This window comes from Anoplopoma fimbria, chromosome 3 (genome assembly GCF_027596085.1).
Source record: "Anoplopoma fimbria isolate UVic2021 breed Golden Eagle Sablefish chromosome 3, Afim_UVic_2022, whole genome shotgun sequence".
NCBI classification, from domain to species: domain Eukaryota; kingdom Metazoa; phylum Chordata; class Actinopteri; order Perciformes; family Anoplopomatidae; genus Anoplopoma; species Anoplopoma fimbria.
In genome coordinates this window covers 20136558-20157342 of record NC_072451.1, presented here as the reverse complement: position 1 = coordinate 20157342, position 20785 = coordinate 20136558, and the positions used below count along the sequence as shown (strand labels likewise).

Genomic DNA, 20785 nt, shown 5'->3' with positions numbered 1-20785 from the left:
TTCAACTGCAGCGCTCGATGTGTCGGGGAGCGTTTGAAGTGACCACTAAAGGTCACATGTTGGCAGCATAAAAGGGAAGGAATATAAATAAATCAGTAACTTTAACATTTTCACATCTTCTTGATACCTGGAGGTTTATAAATTGCTGCTATCCCCCCCAAAAAATCTTCTTTTACACCAAATATAAAAAAGAAAAAACAACAACACAAGCAAAAAACACAACAATTCATTATTTTTAGCCGTGATCATAGTATCATCTTCATTATAATGTCTTGACTTGGGAAATACAGTTTCACCAAAGTTTTTGCATCTTTAACTGTCTGGAACGAAGTGCTGAAATTGCAATTGTGATTTTTAGTCAAGTGTCCGTCAACTAAAAGAGACGTGTTGGTTGCAGTTTCTCAAACATGAGGATCTCCTGCTGTTCGAGTTCTAGATGATCCGGTAAACGGAGTATTTTGGATTTTGGACTGTTAGATGGGAAAAGAAAAATGGAAGAGGCACGTTGGAATGTCAGACTCAACTTTTTTAATTTAGCTGACATTTATAATATTTAATTTAATGATAAATAAAAAATGAAATTATTGGTTGCAGCTTTAGAGCATTATAATGACATTCTAGGTGAAAACATTGATTCGCTAGTGAAACATCTAATCATCAGCCATAACTTCAAGCAAATTAAATGTAATTAGTCATTAAATGCACGTGGGTTGCAACTAACAATTAGGCCCATTAGCTTATGAATATACTGATTACTTTCTCAATTAAATCGATTTATCATTTGACCTATAAAATGTAATGGTGAAAAATGATGTGTCCAAAATGACAACTTGAAATGTCATGTTTTGTTCGACCAACTGTTTCTAAAAACACAAACATTAAGATTAAAATGATACAAAACATTCTCAGAGATGGACACAGAGATTTTCTTTTTTTTCCTACTCAAGTCAACAAATTGGATAATCTTCTTATCAACCTATAATAATAATAATAATAATAACAACAACAATAATACAGGAACAACAGGTGTAGAAACACTAGTTTCACATACTTTTATTTCCACAGTTCTCCTCTAGCATTTTTTTTTACATTATTATTTTTTTTACATAAGAACAGACTGTTATACACAGATATTGAAGCAGGGCAAAGGGGGTGAAGGAAAGAGACGAAAACCATACAAAATGGTGTCTACTCAAGCACAACAAAATCTATGTGTATAAAATTGTGTGGGTTGTTCCACTGTGGAGGCACCAACCACTACCTCAATTCTTTTTTTTTTTTTTTTTTTTTTTTTTAAATAGATTAATAAAAATACAATCTTTTAAATGGACCTTTTAAAGTGGACTGCAAAATTAAAGAAGATCTAGAGGCATGATGACTGGATTGATAATGTAGGACAATGTGGGTCGATGGCGCCACGCAGGAAGGGAGAAGTTGCGGCCAGGTTCAGAGGGGGAATTTACCTCCCCAAAAAAAATATATTTTAAAAATGGCACACAGCAACTAGCGCTGGCTACTTTTCACCATATACTTGTACACTCAACATGATCAACAACGGCACACATTGGGTGGGGAGGCGGGGAATGAGAAAAATAAACTTTCCACACGTCTCCATTCGCCTGCCTTCAAAAACATTTGCTCTCCGTGCTGTAGTGCTTCCTTGTTAGACATGTTTTAGTGGAGAGAGCAAAGGGAAAGGAAATAGAGATGAAAGTGTGTGTGTGTGTGTGTGTGTTTGAAAGGTGAGGGAGCAGCGTTGTGTGACAGTGGTAGGGGCGGCTCCATGCTGAAACATGGTGCAAGGTCCGCTTAACACGTACAGGTCTGTCTGCAGAACGCCATGTGGATCAGCAGAACTTCCTACAGCCTGCACTCAAAAAACACACCCACCTCGGCGTCGCGCTCCACACCGCCTACTCTCTCGCGCGGCAGCTCCTGCTGAGGAAGCTGAGACTCATAAATACTCATCTACGGATACCTAGCTAGCACATTTTTCACTCTTGCATAACACGGAGACCACGTACACACATACAAACCACCCAGGTGTATCTCAGTTGACGACTTCACAGTCCACTATGACCACACATCTCCTTTAGGTGGCGCTTCACCAGACTGATCGTCAACTCTCCAGTTTTTCGAAGCAGCACAGGGAGGTTTAACTGGAGGGCGATGAGGGGGAAGGGAGGGAAAGCCCTCCTGGAGTCACAGAGCTCGGGAATGTCGGTGTGCCTTCTGGGGTTGGGGTTTTTTTTGTTGGTTTTTTTAAAAATAGTGTATCGTTTCAAATCACAGATCTGTTGATTAACCTGGCTGAGGTGCAGCAGGGCCCTCTTGTTCTGAGGAACCAACATGGCCCCCCTTTGCTTAAGTCAGGGATGCCAGTTTACCAACAGCCCCCCACCCCCACCCCCCCAACCAGCAGCACTGTGGTCTGCTTTGAGGCTCCTGGCTATCTGCTGGCCTTCCTGCCTGGCGGCGGGTTAAGCGGTTATCTTGGACTTGGAGGATGGAGCCATGCACAGAGTGGCCTGTGGGATATGTGGAGAGAGCCTGGAGCTAGAGGCGCCTGGGACCCTGTCATCTGTTGGCTGGAAAGTAGTTAGGGTCCAGGTAGTTGTAGCCTGTGCTCTGCGGCAGACAGTAGTCCCTGTCCAGAAAGGTGTCTGACTGGTGCACCGGTTCCAAGTGGTGGTTGGGCTTGTGGGTCTCTGTCTTGAGCAAGCTGGAGGACGAGCAGGAACAAAAAAGGGAAAATGTTGTCAGAGAGAGAGCCATTGTTTAACAAAACCAAAGTAAAGGAAGAGCTAAACTTTTATATTTCAACTGGGTTGTGTATTCAGAATCAATACAGGCTGTCCTTTTTGAATATATATCACAGAGCACATGTTGGATGATGATATAAAAACCTGTCAAAATTTACTTTGAAAATATCTCTTATGCTAGACACATTTATATTGTTTGCAACCCCAAACTACTATTCCAGTATGTGGTAATTTGACAAGAGGTGCAGGGTCTCACCAGTCGGAGCAGTTAGAGCAGAAATCCACTGAGTTGTCCTGTGGACAATCCTGACAGTGCCACCTCACTCCCTGGATGGGCTCCATGCCGCAGACATCACACTGCATAAAACAAATACACATCTTCAGAGCTGTACAAAACCATGACATGTTGGCAAAAACTGATTCATAACAGTCATCACAGCAAACACTTATTTCTTTTGACTACAACATAATGTCTACATTGTCACAGATGGAGAGTATTTTGAATACTGCTCTACTCTGTTGCAACTTTTAAAGCTTGAAGATGTCACAAATAAAAAAACAATGATTTATTATGTATGATTTCCACGCTGTAGCCAGAGGCAACAATGGGTTCTACTATTTCAAAGCTCCCTCTTCTCTTGTTGTGCGCTGCGTGGAGGAGACAATCAAGCTCACACTCAAAAACAGAGCAATAATAAGACAGATGCTGTCCTAAACTCATAGTATTGATGGTTAGTATGCCATGACGATGAACTGTGTAGTCCCTCTGATTAAGGAGGTCATTTAATTTAGTTTCCCCTCCTACATTGAGGGCCTACTTATACGTAAAAAGCCTGGGTTTAATGTTTTACAGAAGTGTGCAAAGTCTTCACCTTGAAGCCAACATGCCGCATCCCGGCCTTGTCCTCGTGGATCTCCTGGAGCGTCTGTTTCTTCAGTCGCTTCAGCTCTAAAAGTTCTTTGTATTCTGGCAAACTCCTCAGCTCCAAAGGTATAGCTTCTTCATCCTGAGTGTGAGGGAAAGACAAACATACATAAACATACACACAGAAAGAAAAACAGAAAGAGACAGAGAGATGCTTAGTCTGTGCATCCCTGATGTCCGTCGTCATCTCTCTAGGACTCCGGGGATCTATCTGATAATGATATCTGTAGATGTTTTATAAACAGGCAGACAAATATGCTGCCACTATTGATCAATTTAATTTTAGCTGAGAAAGAGAAATGTATCCATAAAAGACTAATCCACCAAGGCTTCTTTTGTTGGGGCAGTAATGTATAAGAAAGTGGAGATTGTCTTTCAGCTGAAAGTACATAAATGCAAACCGCTGTCTCCTTCACAAAGACACTTCAGCTACTTTTATATTTTCTGAAGATTCTTTGCTCTGTGTAAGGTGGAGGCTAGCAAAGAGCAGCATTTTGTTTTTGACAAAACTATCCGTCGCCCTTCCAGGCCTCGACAGGAAATTACTTGGTGAGAATCCTGCCAACGCATCTGCCCTCCGCAGAGTTCATTTCTTCCTGCCAACGCGGCCAAAGTAAAGGACAATCTGGCGAAGTCAAAAATGATTGTGGCCCATGCTGGCAGCATCTTTGTGACTTCACTTCATACCAGCAGTGTCAGGGGTTTTGTTAATGCGGCAGTGAGGCGGCAGCCTGTGTTCTCAGCAGGAGACAGCGACCCGGTTTTAGTTAAAGGTTACTGCCATCAAAGGCGGGAAGGAAAATGTCAACGCTTGGGTAATGGCGAGCGTGAGTCTTGCAGTTCAAATGAAACGAGAGGCACGGCTGGCTGTGCCCCCTGCTCTGATTTAGCGTGAATGGTCAAGGGCCAAATGCATTTTTTTTAACCCAAAACGTGTTAAAGTGGAGTTAAGAGGGAGAGTGTTTTTTATATGAAGGCAGACAAGTGTCAAGGTAGGGAGCATGTACGCAGTTTCTAACTATGCATCATCTTTAAATGGGTTTTAAATAGTCACGTATAAAACAACCTCCCTAAGGCGCATAACATGCAGATTTCCCCTGTCTTTACCTTACAGGTCACTGCGTATATGAGGAGGAGAGGGTAAGACTGTGGATGGAGGGAGATAGGAGGGAACGCAAGCTTTTGTTAAGCTTAATTAGGCAGCAAAGTACCACAGTCTGCTCAGTGGTCAGTGACACGGAAAAAAAATCGGGATCAGTTACAAGATAATCTCCCAGGATAAATAAATGGGAGTTGGATGTGATAAAAAAAGAAGTATTCTTAAAAATAAAGCAAAAGCCATGTAGATTTCAGTCATCAGTGTTCTGTGATGTGACAGAGGACTGACCGAGTCGTCAGCAGAAGGGTCCTGCATGCTGCTGTAATACGCCGAGCGCTCGTCATCTTCGTCCATGAAGACTGGAGGCTCGTAGGAGGTCAGGAAAGTAGACGGCCGGTACAGGTGCTTGTTGAGGTGGTGCTGCCTCTTACTGGATGCCTGGGGAACAAACAGGTACAGTTAGAAGAGCAGCCAGTTTAATACAGGTCCCCTTTAAAAGTGTTATTTCTTAGAAGTCAATACAATAGCAGCAATTAGTATATATATTTTTTTGCAGATGCTTAAAAGTAGGGCTAGGAAATACTGTCCGATATTGATTTATCTTGTGTGGCGGAAGTATGCAGAACTGGATATGAAATAATGACAATGAGGTTCAATGCAATTTTCCACTCTTAAGTATTATGGCTGACAAAAATTCTAAACACATGTTGAACAAAAATGTTGATGACAGTTTTTGTTTAATTTGCTTGTTAAGTGCAAATAACATGTTGCAATCATTGATTTTTAGTAAATTTTTACAGAGTACATATCTTACATATCTTAGTCACAAATCCATTTTTAATAAATAAGTTAAGTTTATGTTAAAAAACAGATCATTTATTTTAGGTCTCAAACGTCCTAAATCAATCACACATCACCATCGCCGTTTTATTCAATTTAAGTCAGAATACAACAATATTGAATTCATGTCCTTACTCAGAGACACAAGTTAAAGAAAGCATTTGTCATGAATTGCTAAGCTCAGTGTGACTAAGGAGTGTGGTAAATGAGGAGAAGTTACCTTTTTAGTGTACATGCACAGGTTGGGTGTTCTTCCAGGCACAGGAATACCAGCTTTTGTCAGTTTGATGAAATACTTTTGAACCCTACTGGCAACCTGGAATGTGTTAACACGAAAATGGCTGTGTTAATGATTTCCAACCAAGGAGAAGCTGCTTGAAGTAATTGAGGTATGATCTAGGTACTTGTAGGGGGCCTTCACCTTTTAGTACAGCAAAGTATACACTCAATGAAATATAACAGTCTGTTTCCATAGTAAAGGCACACAGTCAATTCTAGGCAAGTCAGGTTTAGTCAGGTGAAGGTTTCTTCCTTCTTTGAGGTGATTTTTTTTCTGCTCAAATATGCAAATAAGCCAAATATTCTGAATTTAGCAGGTAACAAGTGGGAATCAAACAGGCATCAGTTCATTCTAACTCTTTGTCACCTGCTTTGCTGTTCGGTTGCCGAGCTCGTCAGCAATCTTTTGCCATCGTCTGGACTCGACTTCCTCGGGAGGAAACTTTACAAGAAGTTGCTCCAGTTTTTTCTATCAAAATAGACAAAACAACAGCCGAAAACCATGTTAGGAAAAATTACTTTACTGCATAAATGATTATACTGCAATTGGTAAGTAAGTGTATATTATATTTAGTGTGATTTTATCACAAACCAAATGTAGATCATTCAATACTAGCTGGTGGGTAGAACAGGTTATAACATATTTAGGTTGCTTATAAAATAGAAGATTAATTCAGCCACCATTTCAAAAATTGATACTAGCTTTCCCGACTATGATCCTACTCATTTAAAATGATAATTTTTCTAAAATTCAAAGTGGGAAATGGCGTTATCGGGGAAAAAAAGGGAGAGAAATGGAAAGAACCTATAAATGTTTCAATGCATCCTGCACACACTGAAATGTATTGCAACATCTTGCACACTCGCTACCTACCTGTTCCTCCACAGTCCACAGCTGGTTAAAAGTGTCAGACTTGTTTGGCTGACAAATCCTTCCTCTGATCATCTGTCAAGAAAACACGAGTGACAGCCATGTTAAAAAGATGCAAAAAATAATGGGCTCTCCACCATTTGAAGAGTTCCGTGCCTGACACAGTGAATCAGAGAGTTTGACAGACAAAGCCACGCTGTCAGATGAAACTCGAGAGGTGTCATTGGTTAGACACAGAAAAACAGCAACACTTTTGACTGACAAACAAAATCCTGTTAGAATTCACAGAGTGTATCCCGGGAGAATGTAAATGTGCCTGCACAGTGTAAACAGGAAGAGGTACAGAAATAATCAAGTTGTTTGCTCAGAGCTAAACGCTTGGCTCCGTCTTATCCTAACAATATCAAAAGTAAAACATTTACTGCGTATACAGTGTGGTAAAAGACACACGCATAACAGAGGCCAAGAATAAAACATAATCAGTGGTCAGGGAGAGGGGGGCTCCTCATGTTTCCATAGATAACATATTTTGTGCTCACATGTGCTGCCTGCTGAACTCTGCCAAGGAGTAACAATGGGGAAGATGAGGTTGGAGGAGGCCTAGGCGTGTAAAAAAGGTAATAACCAGATGATTTGTAGGCCAATCTGCGGGAGATTGGTGACTCACCAGTTACAGTTGGGAACGGATGTAGTTCGTCTGCACTAATGATATACTTGGAAACAATTACAGCAGCAGCGTGCGTGTCTGTCTCTGTGTGTGTGTGTGTGTGTGTGTGTGTGTGTGTGTGTGTGTGTGTGTGTGTGTGTGTGTGTGTGTGTGGGTACAGGTTATCTTAGTAAGGAGGCAGAGCCGTACCTGCGATTGCCTGCTGTTCTCTAGAGCGTCACTAGTGGGCAGAGAGGAGTACATGGTGGACGATTCGCCTTCCTTCTTGGGCTCCACGGGACTTTTTGGTCGAGCAGGCAAACCTGAAGGAAGGAAATGAGCAGAATAAGTCAATTTAAAATGTCAGAAGAATCTCTCTGGTGATTATTTTCTGATTTAAAACCATATACACACACCAAGACAAAAGAAAAATGTATACGTGCCTTGGTCGAAGATCAGCTTTAGCCGCCTGGTTTTGCGTTTCTTGTCACAGAACTCTCTTTCAAAGTCACCGAGGCCTGAGGTGTACTGCTCCCATCCAATGTCAGGGAGCTGGACGACTCGCTGAGGACACGGCAAGTCCAAGTTAACCTGATGGTCACAAGAATAGGGGGTTACGATCCATTTACAAAGAACAATCTTAACTTCCATAAACTATACTGCAACAAGGTTAGATATGTGATAACATGAGAAACAAACACTGTAAGATAGGAAAGCCAATTTTGATTTTTTTCCTCACTGATAGCCGACTGGCCTTGCATGCAGGGGTGCTGTGGTTTAAGTGTCTAACAAGCCGCCCCGCTTTAACGATAACCCGATTCACAGACAGATGTAATCCATCATTTACCACCAGCTGCAGTGTACGAATCCCCAGTTCACCTGTCTGGGATTGTTAGCAGCCACGAGGTTGCGTACATTGTTGTTGACACATGCCCGCCACTTTCCCCGGAAAGTCTCGACAACAAGAATTAGTTTAGCTGTGAGGTTGTCGTGTGTGCGTCTGCCTGGCATATACTGTCTGTATTTCCGTCAGTGTATTTCAAGCCTGGCAGCTCACCATGTGAGACCGACTGTGTAGAAATTTATAAAAGAACGTTATAGCTGTGAAAATGCTATGTATGTACAGTTTGTGGGTGAATAAATGCTACAACTCCTCAAAACACAAGCCAAGTTCCTGTGTCACCACTTGCTGATTAAAGTGTGTTTGCCCCGAAGTTAGCAACAACTTCAGCTCAGGCTCACTTAAGGTGGGCTGATCTTTAAAGTGGACTTTAAAGCGGTTAATTATTTACGTCCCTATTCTAAGACAAAAGCCTATGTTTTGTGACATTTTGACTTTTGTTGGTTAGGCTTATGTCTTTATAACTTTAATCTATGAAATACTATGTTTTTTAAAGCCCAGGCACTGCTTTAGATAATTCAAGTTAGCACATATTACTGTCATTTTTCAATGTTTTTACAAATAGCTCCCTCAACAAGGGCTTTCTAGTGATTCTTCTATCTAGATTCAAGAGACAGGATGGCTACACGAGTGCTGTGGAGGGCCCTCCATCTTCATACTGAGCTTCACTAAAAGCTTCACCACATGATCTCACGTCCTCATTTTCTTTTTCTTGCATGCACAATTGAACATATGCTTACGAGAGAAAAATTGCATTTTTAAGCAGGTACTTGCTTTAGCATCTGCAGCAGGTGTACTGATTGTATCGAGTATTTACATTTACCTGACAGCTCATTTATATTGATATGTTATCGAGTAAGCGGACAGAAATATCTCAAGTAGAACAAAAGTGGACAGTGTGCAATCCTGGCCCAGTTGCTAACATGTGCAAATCAAAGGGAGCAGTCTGCATAATGAAACATTATAGGCATCATTAAAGTAGACTTTATGTTAGAACAGTTGTATTTGATAACAATAGACTGTACAGGTGTTCCTAAAAAAGGTGGACACCAAGTGTAGTTAGGCACAGAATAACTGCTTGTGTAGGTAAATGCTTTTTTGGTTTATGAAGAGGTTTGGTACCCGTTTCTGCAGCTGCTCCACGAAGATGATGGGATCGCCGAGCGCCTCCCTCTGGTGACGCGCCAACGTCTCGAGGTCCAGGATGGCCTGCGTGCGCTGGGCCTCGAGAACGCCGATGGTCTGCAGCAGCCTCTGGTAACTGACACGGAGGGAAGCGAGGTTAGACAACAGTGGAAGGGAGGGACTACGTACATAATTCAACCTGACACTTGCAATGCTGCAGTGCATCAAACTTTCAGAACCCAGACGATGCATAATTCAACCATGGCGCTGATAAACTTAAATACTTGCACCAGACATGGACTATACTCCAGTCTTTTCCACTCGTCTGCAAATAACAAGTTCACGTTTACAGACGGTTCTGTGTGCTAGAAGTAGTGAATCTACAACCAGCTACTTTTTTGCAAATAAACACCCTTTGAGATGTTTTTTCCTAGTGTGACCCATCAAGAACTGCAGCGGGTAAGTGCCAGTACAAGCAGGAAGAGAAAATGCACTTAACCCACTTTGACACTTTTCTGGTTCGTAACCACCCACATCACTCAGATTTCAGAGCAATATCAAAACCCTTTACATGACAAACATTGGGTTTTGCGGCACTTGAGGAGCATTCCGTGATGTACAAGTCCGACCTTTCCACTCACACCCTCTGGGGGCAAGAGAAGAGCTGCAAACTGAGCCGTCAATGACTAAGTGTAGTACTGACTCAGAGGCCCTACAGTGCGAACGGAGCAGGAGAACAAATCGACAGGAATGTGACAGCATCCTAACATGGCTATAACCCTAATGCAAGTGCTCAGTGAAGCAGAGTAGATCAATCTCCCCTAACAGGCCATGAATGAAAATCAATGCAGAGGACACAATTTATTCAACAGCTGCCGGTGGTTTTAAAATCCTACAAGCAAACCGTTCAAACTACAGACACAATCCTTTTACTCTGGGTGGAGCTCTGTTGACCTTGTACAGCATCCGTGAGCGCCGCGCCGTTTTTGAAATGAAAACTGTAAAACTAAATCTGTCTCTGCAGCAGCGGCACCGACACCTTTTACTGCCCGTGTCCTGCAATACAGAGTCCGACGTAAGATCCCTGCAAAAGAGAGCAGCAAGCATGCCGACTCCCTCAGATGAACAGATGATCTGTGCATGAATCGGTCTAAAGGGAAAGGAGGAGGACTTGGCTCTGCTTCTCAGCTCTCTGAACTCCCGCCAGGTGTCCAGGGAAAAAAACCTGGTGTACCATTGCCACCTACTGGGCCTGAGGTTCACTGACTAAAACACTAGTGTGCCAAATGAATATCCGGCCAGGACAACAGTGTAATGTCAATGCCTTATAATGAACGATTGTGGTTTCCGCTTTTTTGTTAAATATTTACATTAAATAGCTTGAGGGTCCTATGTCAAAACAGACAAATTGGTTAAAACAAAAAAATACAAGACGTTCAGTATTCGTCAATCATGTCCGTGACAATTCTGCGTATTCAGCAACCCTAAAATGCCGAGTCATGCATCCGTAAAAATGACTCCTCACCGCATTGATCTGAGCCTTGAAAAAAATTCTCCTCACTCAGCACAACCTAAAACTTGGCATGTCAAAGAAACTTGATCGAATTACCCTGCAATACAAGAGCAGTGAAATCTTACTCTAAAGCCATTCTCAGACATTTGAAACATTCACAGATACGGGTTTCAAAGCCAAAAAGGACCTCGGCTGAGGACGTCTCTAGGCCTCTATGAAGATGCATCATGAATCAGCTGCCCCTAGCAGTGCCTGACTGAGCGCAGCGTGGAAACTGTCCACCAACATAAACATCCCATCTTCTTGGACAACCGACAACATAACTTGGAATAAAACCGAAGCACAGAGAAAAAGGTTTTTCCTCTCAAAACAAGTCATCTCACTGAGTAAAAGGGAGAACGGAGGCAATCAGCAGAGCGATTTTAACATCCAGTCTCCGTGGGTTTTGGGAGGCTGACAATTGGCAGCTAATTCACACAATTACAGCACCAGATTGAAGGTGGAAATTAAACGCTGAACGTGCAAAACCCCTGAACAATGAGACAGGAGCTATAGTTAGATGCCCACTGTTATTCCCATCATAACCTGAGAGAAGACTCCAAAAATAACACAGATCATTTAACATTCAGTCTATGCGCTCGTTAGCACGGCAAAATCCCAGATGCACTGATTTGTGAGGTTTTCTTACATTTGTTTCTGGAAGTGAGGGATGGGAGTGTCTGCTTACCAAGAAGGCTAATACTGTTTATTTACTTAATGAGATGTATAGGTTACTTCTTTAGCTGTATTTCAAGATAAAGTACATTTTCCTTCATAAGCAAAACAATGTCAACAATCATAGGTTTGATAAATCGGAGGATGTTTGAGACAATTTACAGGGCAGGAAAAGACGTATCCTGCCCCTCAAATTATGATTGCATCTTTTCCTAACTCTTCTCAAAAATGTTGATCTTCTTAAGGCGTCCGACAGTAAAATTAAGCAATTAAAAAGATTTAGAGGAGAAAAAAGAGCAACCTGTGAGGAGGAATCACAACGAGACGGAGCCAAAAAGGCTACGAGCTACTGATGTAGCCTACAATTAAAATAAAGACACACAAGCACAGTCAATGTTTTGGACACAATAAGACTGAATCTCCATATTTAAACACCAAGACTAAATTGAAGAATAATTGAGGTTATATGTTCAGCACTTTTCTAATAATTAGAATATTTTTATGCAGATACAAATCCTCATTAACTCAAATATGTCTCTGGTTCATTCAAAACCAAAGACCGGAAGTAACGCAATGATCACAGAATACAATGATGGACATGTGTGAGAGCTACATCAACAAAAGATGAGGAGAGAGCAGAATCCCCGGGGAGCTCACACATACTCTTTGTTGTGTTTAAGAGCCAGGTGGTCCGACTCAAAATAATACACGTCTGGCTCCTCCTCCTCCTCCTCCTCCTCTTCTTCTTCTTCCTCCTCCTCCTCCTCTTCCTCCTCCTCCTCCTCCGCAACCTGGCTCTGTGTCAGCTTCTTGCTTTGCTCGGCCACTTTGCTCTCCACGGGTACACTGTCCTCACCACCGGCCCGGTCTCCTAGATCCACGGAGACCAGCTCCTCGCTGGAGGGGCCAACCGAGTCCGAGGGAGCAGGTCCCTCTAACACAGGGCAATCCTCCTCCAGCCCAACTAGCACCTCCCCCTCTTCCCTCAAGGGACCATTGTCTCTGGGAGGAGAGCTGAGCTTGGAGGAGGAGGCCTTGCCACCAGTAGCAGCCCTCCTGGGTGAAGTCCGCAGGGTGTATCTGTGTTCGTAGAGCTCTGTGAAAGAGGGGGGCGTGCTGGGTATTGAGGGATTGCACTCTGGCTCTGTGGGGGAGGGGGTTGTTGCTAGTGGGGGTGTAGTTTCTCCTGAGTTGCTGTTGTTGATTGGAATACTGTTCAAGTTGGTGCTAGTGGAGGAGGTGGAGGCAGCCGCTTCCTGCACTGGTGTTGGCGGCCGGTCGTTGGTGTCGTTTTCGCTCTCCGTCACCTGCTCCTCGTGGGCCAGACACAACGGGTCGCCCACCACGTCGACCTCCACCTCCTCCATCTCCTGCTCCTTAGCCACTATCAGCTCAGGGACAGGATCCTCTGGAACGGCCTCAAACGTCGGCGCAGGTGAGGCTGGCGATTCCCCTGAGCCAGAGACCGCCATCTGCAGAGGGACAGAGTTTCTACAAGGCACAGCGGGGTCGGGGGATGAGGGGGCCCCCGTCTGACTACCATTGAGCAGCGACGGGCAGTTGGTGACAGAGGTGGGGTTTGCACTAGGCTCTTCAGTAATCGTGCTAGGTTCCTCTGCTTTATTCTCTCGGAGTCCATTAGAGGCCCTGTGGGCATTCGGGGGCTCGGCGGCCCCATCACACTCCACATGACCATCCTCTGCCTTCTTCACTGGCAGCTCACCTTCCTCTTTACTGCGGACAGGTGAGGCAGGAGCTGTGTTAGCAGAGTTTTGGCTGGGAAATTCTTCACAACGGTTGTCCTTGCTAGGCTCTGGGGCCGAGACTGGACTTTCCGATTTCAAAGGCCCAGGGTCCTCCTCGTGTCCCTGAGACTCTCCAGAGCGGGAGCAACGCTTGGCCCTTTTGATTTGAGGTGAGGCGTCCCGCGGCGCCTTCCCTCTCTCACAGTTCTCAGAATTCTCGGGACTAATGTCTTTTTCTAAACAGGACACACCACGCTTCCTGGAGCTGGTCCATTGCTCTGCCTCGGCTGGAGAAGCATTCAAGTCAGTCACCTTTCCCTGCAACGAGGCCTGCTGCTGGCCATCCTGCTGAGTGTCCTGCTTTGTGTCGTGCTTGGCGTCCTGCTTTGTGTCCTGTTTAGCATCCTGCTTTGACTCCTGCTTAACTTCTTGTTTGGTGCCCTGCTTCGACTCCGGCTTGCCGTCCTGCTTGCCGTCCTGCTTGCCGTCCTGCTTCGACTCCGGCTTTCCGTCCTGCTTCGACTCCTGCTTCTTCTTGGGAGAGCGGGCCCTTGGTAGCGGAGGTACCGAGGTCTCCTCCGGCTGGGCGATGCTGCGGTTCCTGAGGGTTCGACCACAAAAGTTCTCATCCAATCCATTGAGCCCCACTGACGACCTTGTGACGCGCGAGGAACGGGACGCGGCCATACTACGGCGGGTGCCTACAGCCTCCTCATCCTGGTGCTCTCTCCTCTGCAGCAGAATGCGGGCACCTGCAAAGCGCACACAGACAGATACATGAACTTCATTAAGTCAAAAATAACCACTGAAAACTGAAAACCTTTATAGCTCAATTGTCCCTTTATAGCACTACTTTTGCTATAAGTTTAATTGGTTTCACTGGCCAGGCATGGTAAAAAACTATCACCTGAATAGCACCCTGGGGTGTTTCAAACAAGTACATTCACCAAAAGGCCTTTGTTAAATACAGCTCGAGTCATTTCTCAGCTCACAGCAGAGGGGTATTGATTTCTCCTGTCATTGTATCCAAGCAACACCTTCTGTCCACAGGCAGTACTAGATGATCACAGGTCCATACAAATTAAATACAATAAAAAAGGTGGAAGCTCTTAAACTGACAGAAGACAAAACAGGAAACAGCAAGCTAGTGCGATTCTTCGTCATAATCGATTAGAAAAATGCATAATGCAGAAGGTGCTTAGGGGCTTCGCAAGAATGGATGCGTACGGATTCCCACGTTGAAAAAGCTGCAGCTATAAAACCTCGCCTACAAAAATTCTCAATGTGATGCACTGTAAACTCTTCAAATCGCTGTGATTTATCTGCTTTGCAAGAACACTTCCGAAAGCAAAATCATCTCAGTGCACCAAGTCAAGACGCAAGTGGCAGCAAGACAGCACCATGTCCTGTTTACAGTTTTTGTTCCCACCAAAGTTGAATATATTACTATTTTTAACAGGTGGAACGAGTTCATGTTAGTAGAAGTCACTTGAAATTGACATTTTTTATGTTTCTTCATCACCCCCATGTTAAAAGTAATTCCTTTAACTCTGCTGTTATGGTAACGCAACATCTAACGTTGATATTTGTCCGTTTTACATTTACTGTTACTTAAACGGCCATGTATGAGTACTGTTAGTACAGTCTGTTAACAGTTTCGATATCTTCCCTTGGCCCACACTGATGTAAAAACAAATCTGTCAGTGTTTATCTTAACTGATTAATACTACAGGTGATAAAATCAAATGTATTAAGTACTTTGTTCAAAACACTGATTCCCCTGTTCTGGGAAAGGGTTGCGTCATGGATGTGTCACAGCAATCCTGAATTTGAGGTTGAGTTTTTCTGAGGGTCTATTATCTTGTTACATTTGTATTCAGTGAAATATTGAAATATTAATCAGACTTGTTTTTGATATTTATTTTTGATAAATCAATTGTTGTCTAGACAATTATCATTAAATTAGTTGTTAGATTAAATGATTAAACAATCATCTTTGGTGCAGCCCTACATTAAGGCACTATCTTCCATCTTGTCTAAATGACAAATCACAGCGTCTCTTTCTACGCTGCTTTGAGACTCATCTGTATGTCCTCGGTTACTCCCTAGATAAAGGCTACAACAGCACAGCAAGCATTTTAAGTCATGAAAAGCCCATAAAGCTGGCAAGCAGGTGACTTATAAAAAGGTAAAGTACCTGCATTAAAACCAAAATCCATGTGTGTATGTTTCATTGAGGGCATATTTATTTTCTCCCTGCAGAGATTATTGCTTATTTTGTAACACAAAGAATACATACGGTTGACTGATTTCTTATAGAAAAGCTACACTGTAATTCTTACGCCCAGTTCAACAGAGATAACACTGCAGACATGGGCTTGTCATCACACATTGTCAGCTGTTTATCTCTTTATAACAGGTGTGCCAGAGGACCAACAGGCTGCAATCCTTCCACAATTTATCACGTACAAAAACTGAAAAGCTCAGACAACAAGATCTTTACACAAAGCTTACAGGCTTCGAGTGTGAACAACCATAGGAAGCTAATCGTCATGTCCTAAACCTCGGACACAGTTTAAGGCACAACAACGCCTTCCCAAACTCGCACTGTTTGCCTGAGGTATCACGCTGATAAAGCACATTACTGTGCATTTGAACAAAAATCCTGGCTTACAGTGTGAACTGGAAGATGAACACAAGACAAATGCTACCAGGCACTAACATGTAGTCAATCATAAATATCTTATTTTATATTTAATAATCCATTTCACACATAACAGATAGCCTTCATGCAATTCAAAATGTAATCTGGACCATCCATAATTTCACTTTCACTATAACTGCACTCATGTTAACACCTTTGCTTTACTCACATTTATCTCACCCGTATTAAGGTCGTAATTGTGACAAACACAGAGGCTAACGACAGAGCTATAGTCGATAGCTTATTCTGGATTCTCTCAGTATTTTGATACTGCCCTTTGCCTTAAGGTTATGGAGTGAAGCGGTTCCAAACCAACGTATAAAAAGTAGCACGTAGTGGCTAAAAACACTATTGCAAAGTGGCTTTCACATTACAAATAACTCCTCTAGTAACATAGATGCTTTGAAAACTCATCAATTTGAAGAACAATTAATGAAAGTCACTGCATTTCCAGACAAACTATACAGTCAAACAACTTTTTTTAGTTGGCAAGACTGTGACTTTGAAACTTAACCTCATTATCTAGTCATATTTAGGTATACAGTTATTAGGATAAAGTTAGTTGAATATAGAATTAAGCACCTTTAAAAGAAGTAGGATGACATTTTGAAATAAAGTTGGTAACAAGTTGGTAACAAAAAAGTCCGGCCCAACTTAAAAAACATGCCAACTATAAAACAAGGAATCTCTGTCAGGACGCATGTCTGTATGTCTTTCGCATATCTCAAGAAACGTCAATATGATCTGCTCGCACTTGGCGGTTGTATTGTTGTGGACCCTAGGATGTGCAGTATGAAAGTTGGTGTAATTTGTACATTTGATATTAATAAACTCTAAAACTAACAAGAGATTGCACTCTGTGCAGCAAATGGGCGGGGCTTCAGGACTCAGACAAGCATGACGACAGCAGTGGGGGCGTTACAAGCCGTGGCTCATTGACCGCAGTTCCCTTTTGCTAATGGATGTTAGAACTGAACTCTTCCTCACTTCACTTTGGTCAACAAACTGTTCTATAGAAAGCTGCAAGCAGCACCTCTGGGGGCCACGGCCAGGCTTCGATCCCCAATTCCCAAGAAAATTCTCAATCAAGACACACACACAAATATTTTTTCAGCCAAGTACCCCCTAACCAGCGCAAAGCATTTTTGGTTGAAAAAAAGATGTAATACACAGCGCTCTGCCATCAGTGTCTGATTTATTAAACTGTCAACACTGAAGATTGCATTGTTGCATTGAATTCAGTTTATGAACTTACACTTATATTTTATTGAATATTTATTAAATAACTATTTTTAAAGGATTTTTGAATGGATGCTAATTTAAATATATATTTTTTAAATCTCACGTACCCCCTGGAGTGCCTTCACGTACCCCCAGGGGTACACGTACCCCCATTTGAGAACCACTGCTCTAGATAATAGCTCCCGATAATACATCCAACAACAGAGGACAATAAAGACGTGATGTGGGAAAGGTCCTATTGAAGTGACATTCAGGGGTAGATCATCTCACTTGGTTGTAGCATCTTGTTAATGAGTAGATAAATTATTGCATCAATTAGCATTGAGGCCATGGTACTCATTAACATTATTTCCAAGTACATAAATCTTTGGCCTGACCTCTGTCAAAACTGATTAAAAAAGCTCCTTGTTTCTTTTCCTGGGACAATGCCTCCCTTTTCCTACACTGTGCTAACACAGCAACATCAAAGCCAGAGACTACCCTGGCTACAAATATATTTTGATAATATTCCTTCAGGGAGCCAACATAATAGTCACCTGGAACAAGCACTACCACATGCCCACATTACTCACACTCCACTAAAGGCTCCAGCTGAGAAAGCTAATGTGATTTGTCCATGCATAAAATAAGAGTGAGAAAGAAAAAAAGAGGGGGAGCAGGTTATTCAGACGGAGCACTCACCCTTAGACTCAAAAATCGACAAAACTAATTAAGCCTGCTCATCTGACCTGCTATCAAAAACTAGAAAAACTAATCACTACTTGAAAAATGATCAGGGTCACAGGCGAATAACTTGAAACACTTGCTCACGCTTCCATGTCCCAATAACTAACACACTGTTGGCACAGGTGGCAGTGCCTCAATTATCAATTAATTAATAAACATTAAACATTTCAGGTCCTTCTTGGAAATATCAGAGTACATTTTCTGCCAATGAAACAATATAAAGCAAGTTGTGATTACTTACAAATCTTTAACCCTAACTAAGCTTGGGCTCAAACGAATGAAAAACACATCGTCTGACGTCTGAGGTGTAATGTCAGAAAAGTCTTAAAATAAAAGAGAGTGCAAATAGTTAGACAGTGTGTTGGATAGCTTGCTTCTTTCCAGGCTACACTTAAAGTAATAACTATGCTTTGCTTTTCAAGATCAATAATATAAAATCAAAAAAATATCGGAATCTCCTTTGTTATGGAGCGCGATGGGAATAAGCATCAAACCATAAGTCACAGCGGAGGTTGACAAGTAAAGAGTATTTCAGAAGTATAAAGAAAAAAATATATTTATTTTTCTCGAGAAATACTGGATACGTTCAACCTGCGAGTCCCCTGGTAAGTGTATCAACTGAATAAATGTGATGAACCACTCAGTGGTTGAACTGCATATAAGTCATGTCATCAGCAGGGCCATACTATTTGATGAGGGGTCACAAGTAGACATTGCTTTGTTTTATGGGGGTCAAAAAGGTTGGGATACCCCGCTTTAGACTACAAACCAGCATTTGATTTATGTTTTCTCTGTCCGTTGGTGGGTACATGAGAGTAACAGCTACTGAGGCGAAGACAAATGTCTTATTTTTGTAACTATATGAAATAAAAACACAATACAAGCTTAAAACTATCCCTGTCTTTTCAAGGAGCATCTCAGCACATCAGTACTAATTTATCATTTTGTAGAAGAAAGGTTTGAGCAATTTAATTGGTCCTAATACAAACATTATATTTACACCTGTACATGATAGTTATGTGTGTTTTACCTTTGTCCAGCATTGTTTTTGGCTGTGTGTGTGTGTGGACATAAACTGGAGTCAAATTCCACATTTAGACCCTGATCCCCAAGTTAGAAAATAACAACTTGTGATCCCAGGCTGGTTTAACTGTACATGCTGAGCGTGTCAGAGCCAGATGTTATTAAGTCAGTGCAGCCACTCAGACAGGACCCATGTGTGATTGTAATTCTCAATCAAACCACTTCCTGTTCCTTACTAACGCGCGTGTTTGGTTGTGAAGTTATGTTAACACGTGTCGATTACATTTCCATCCTCGTGAGAGACTCTCTCAGCTGCGGGTCATTGTATATCATAAACGAAACTCTGCTTTCTTTGACATTTTAAGTCTGTAAACTACAGCTGCAACAAAAGTAAACACACACATGTCTTACTAGCCAAGTGTGTGAGGCTATCGTTGGCAGCCGGGCTGAGCCCTCACCCGGGTTTAGAGACATTTGTTTTATGATAAATAAACCAGCTTTGGACTGTTCGTGTCTATTACTGACATGTAGTCCCACACTTCCACAGGGCCTACTGGCGACCAAACATCCACGACGTGGTGCTGGTTTACACACCGAGGAGAACCTCTCAACTCCCAGCATCCCGGCTCAATCAGCCCCGCGAGCTCAACGTCGAGAAAGTTGGCTGTTGCACGTGCAGCCGGTTGAGTTAACAGCCAGGTTACAGTAACTAGGTAACCAGAACAGAAGAAAAATAAAAAAGAAAAAAGTTCTGGAATGGAACTCCGACCGCACGTTGAGGCAGAACGAGCCGGACAGCAGGCTGCTCGTTAGCACGGGGCAACTTTAGACCTAGCTTCACCGTTTAGCGGATGAACTCACCGTTAGCATTACGGTAACGCTCCACACACCGAGCTGCAGACTGTTGCACCCGTGAAATGATCTCCCACGCTTCCTGTGACTCCCAACGCACAAACACACTCTAAAAGCCTCCCATTTTCTCCCCCTTCTTCTTCTTTATGGGAAGGACTAGTTGGCCGAGTTGGCTAACGCTACCTCCGCTAGTTTCCCTATAAACTGCATCGTGCGGTTTCAGCTGCAGAGCTTAGCCCCTCCAGTAGCGTCACTCACCTCGGCTACATGCTAACTCAACTAGCTCGACACCCGACAGTCGTTAACGTGCGGAGGGGGGGTCGCCACTAGCATTACATTTCCGACAGAAGCGGCATGGTTAGCAACTAGCTGCTAGTAACCAGCTAGCAGCTAACTAGGGCTAGCCGCTGCAGCCCTGTGTAAGCTAACTAGCCAGCTAGCCAGCGAGCTAGCTAGCTGGTGGTTACGTGCACAACTTTGCCGATGTATTTGTGGTCTGCTAACAGTGCCGGTGGGCTAATAAAGTCAGTTTTTTGACACTGGCTGAGCTAAAAGCACCGATCTGGAGGCACACTTCTAAGTAGAATTACACATACCTCACTTCCGTAAATTCGCTGCACGTTCGGCCGCAGCCATTTTTTTTTTCAATCCAGTCAACCAGCGCGAGCCGGGGTGTGTGTGAGCCGATTCAACCCCGCTCCTCCAAACGCAACACAGTACTGTATGTTTGAGCCCCAGCCAAGAGTGCAGTCGGCCACACACACTCTTCAGGTCACCCCGGTTAACTGATGACACTTCCCCCCCCAATGATTGACAAT

At 43.0% G+C, this 20785-nt stretch overlaps 1 protein-coding gene across 2 annotated transcripts; it reads right to left on the bottom strand.

The window, feature by feature from the left end:
• Positions 1–1033: 1033 nt before the first annotated feature.
• Positions 1034–20748, bottom strand: zzz3 (zinc finger, ZZ-type containing 3). 2 transcript variants are annotated; one of them, XM_054596091.1, is made up of 12 exons: positions 20564–20748; positions 12339–14172; positions 9446–9584; positions 7866–8013; positions 7633–7745; positions 6780–6851; positions 6273–6374; positions 5847–5942; positions 5075–5224; positions 3635–3769; positions 3019–3119; positions 1034–2722 (listed from the first exon to the last, which is right to left on the bottom strand). In XM_054596091.1, the coding sequence occupies exons 2-12, from the start codon at positions 14105–14107 to the stop codon at positions 2578–2580; spliced, it is 2970 nt and encodes a 989-aa protein (XP_054452066.1). In that variant the 5' UTR covers positions 14108–14172; positions 20564–20748; the 3' UTR covers positions 1034–2577. The 2 variants fall into 2 exon arrangements, with proteins under 2 accessions (XP_054452066.1, XP_054452068.1); XM_054596093.1 differs by lacking the exon at positions 20564–20748 and adding an exon at positions 19977–20291.
• Between the last annotated feature and the right edge of the window lie 37 nt (positions 20749–20785).

What these genes read in the sequence shown, in the direction of transcription:
- zzz3 (XM_054596091.1), bottom strand. Translation starts at nt 14,107, where the DNA reads ATGGCCGCGTCCCGTTCCTCGCGCGTCACAAGGTCGTCAGTGGGGCTC. An exon ending in AAAGCTGATCTTCGACCAAG is followed by an intron (nt 7,746 to 7,865) that starts GCACGTATACAT and finishes TCCTTCCTTCAG; the next exon opens with GTTTGCCTGCTCGACCAAAA. An exon ending in GCAACCGAACAGCAAAGCAG is followed by an intron (nt 5,943 to 6,272) that starts GTGACAAAGAGT and finishes AACACATTCCAG; the next exon opens with GTTGCCAGTAGGGTTCAAAA.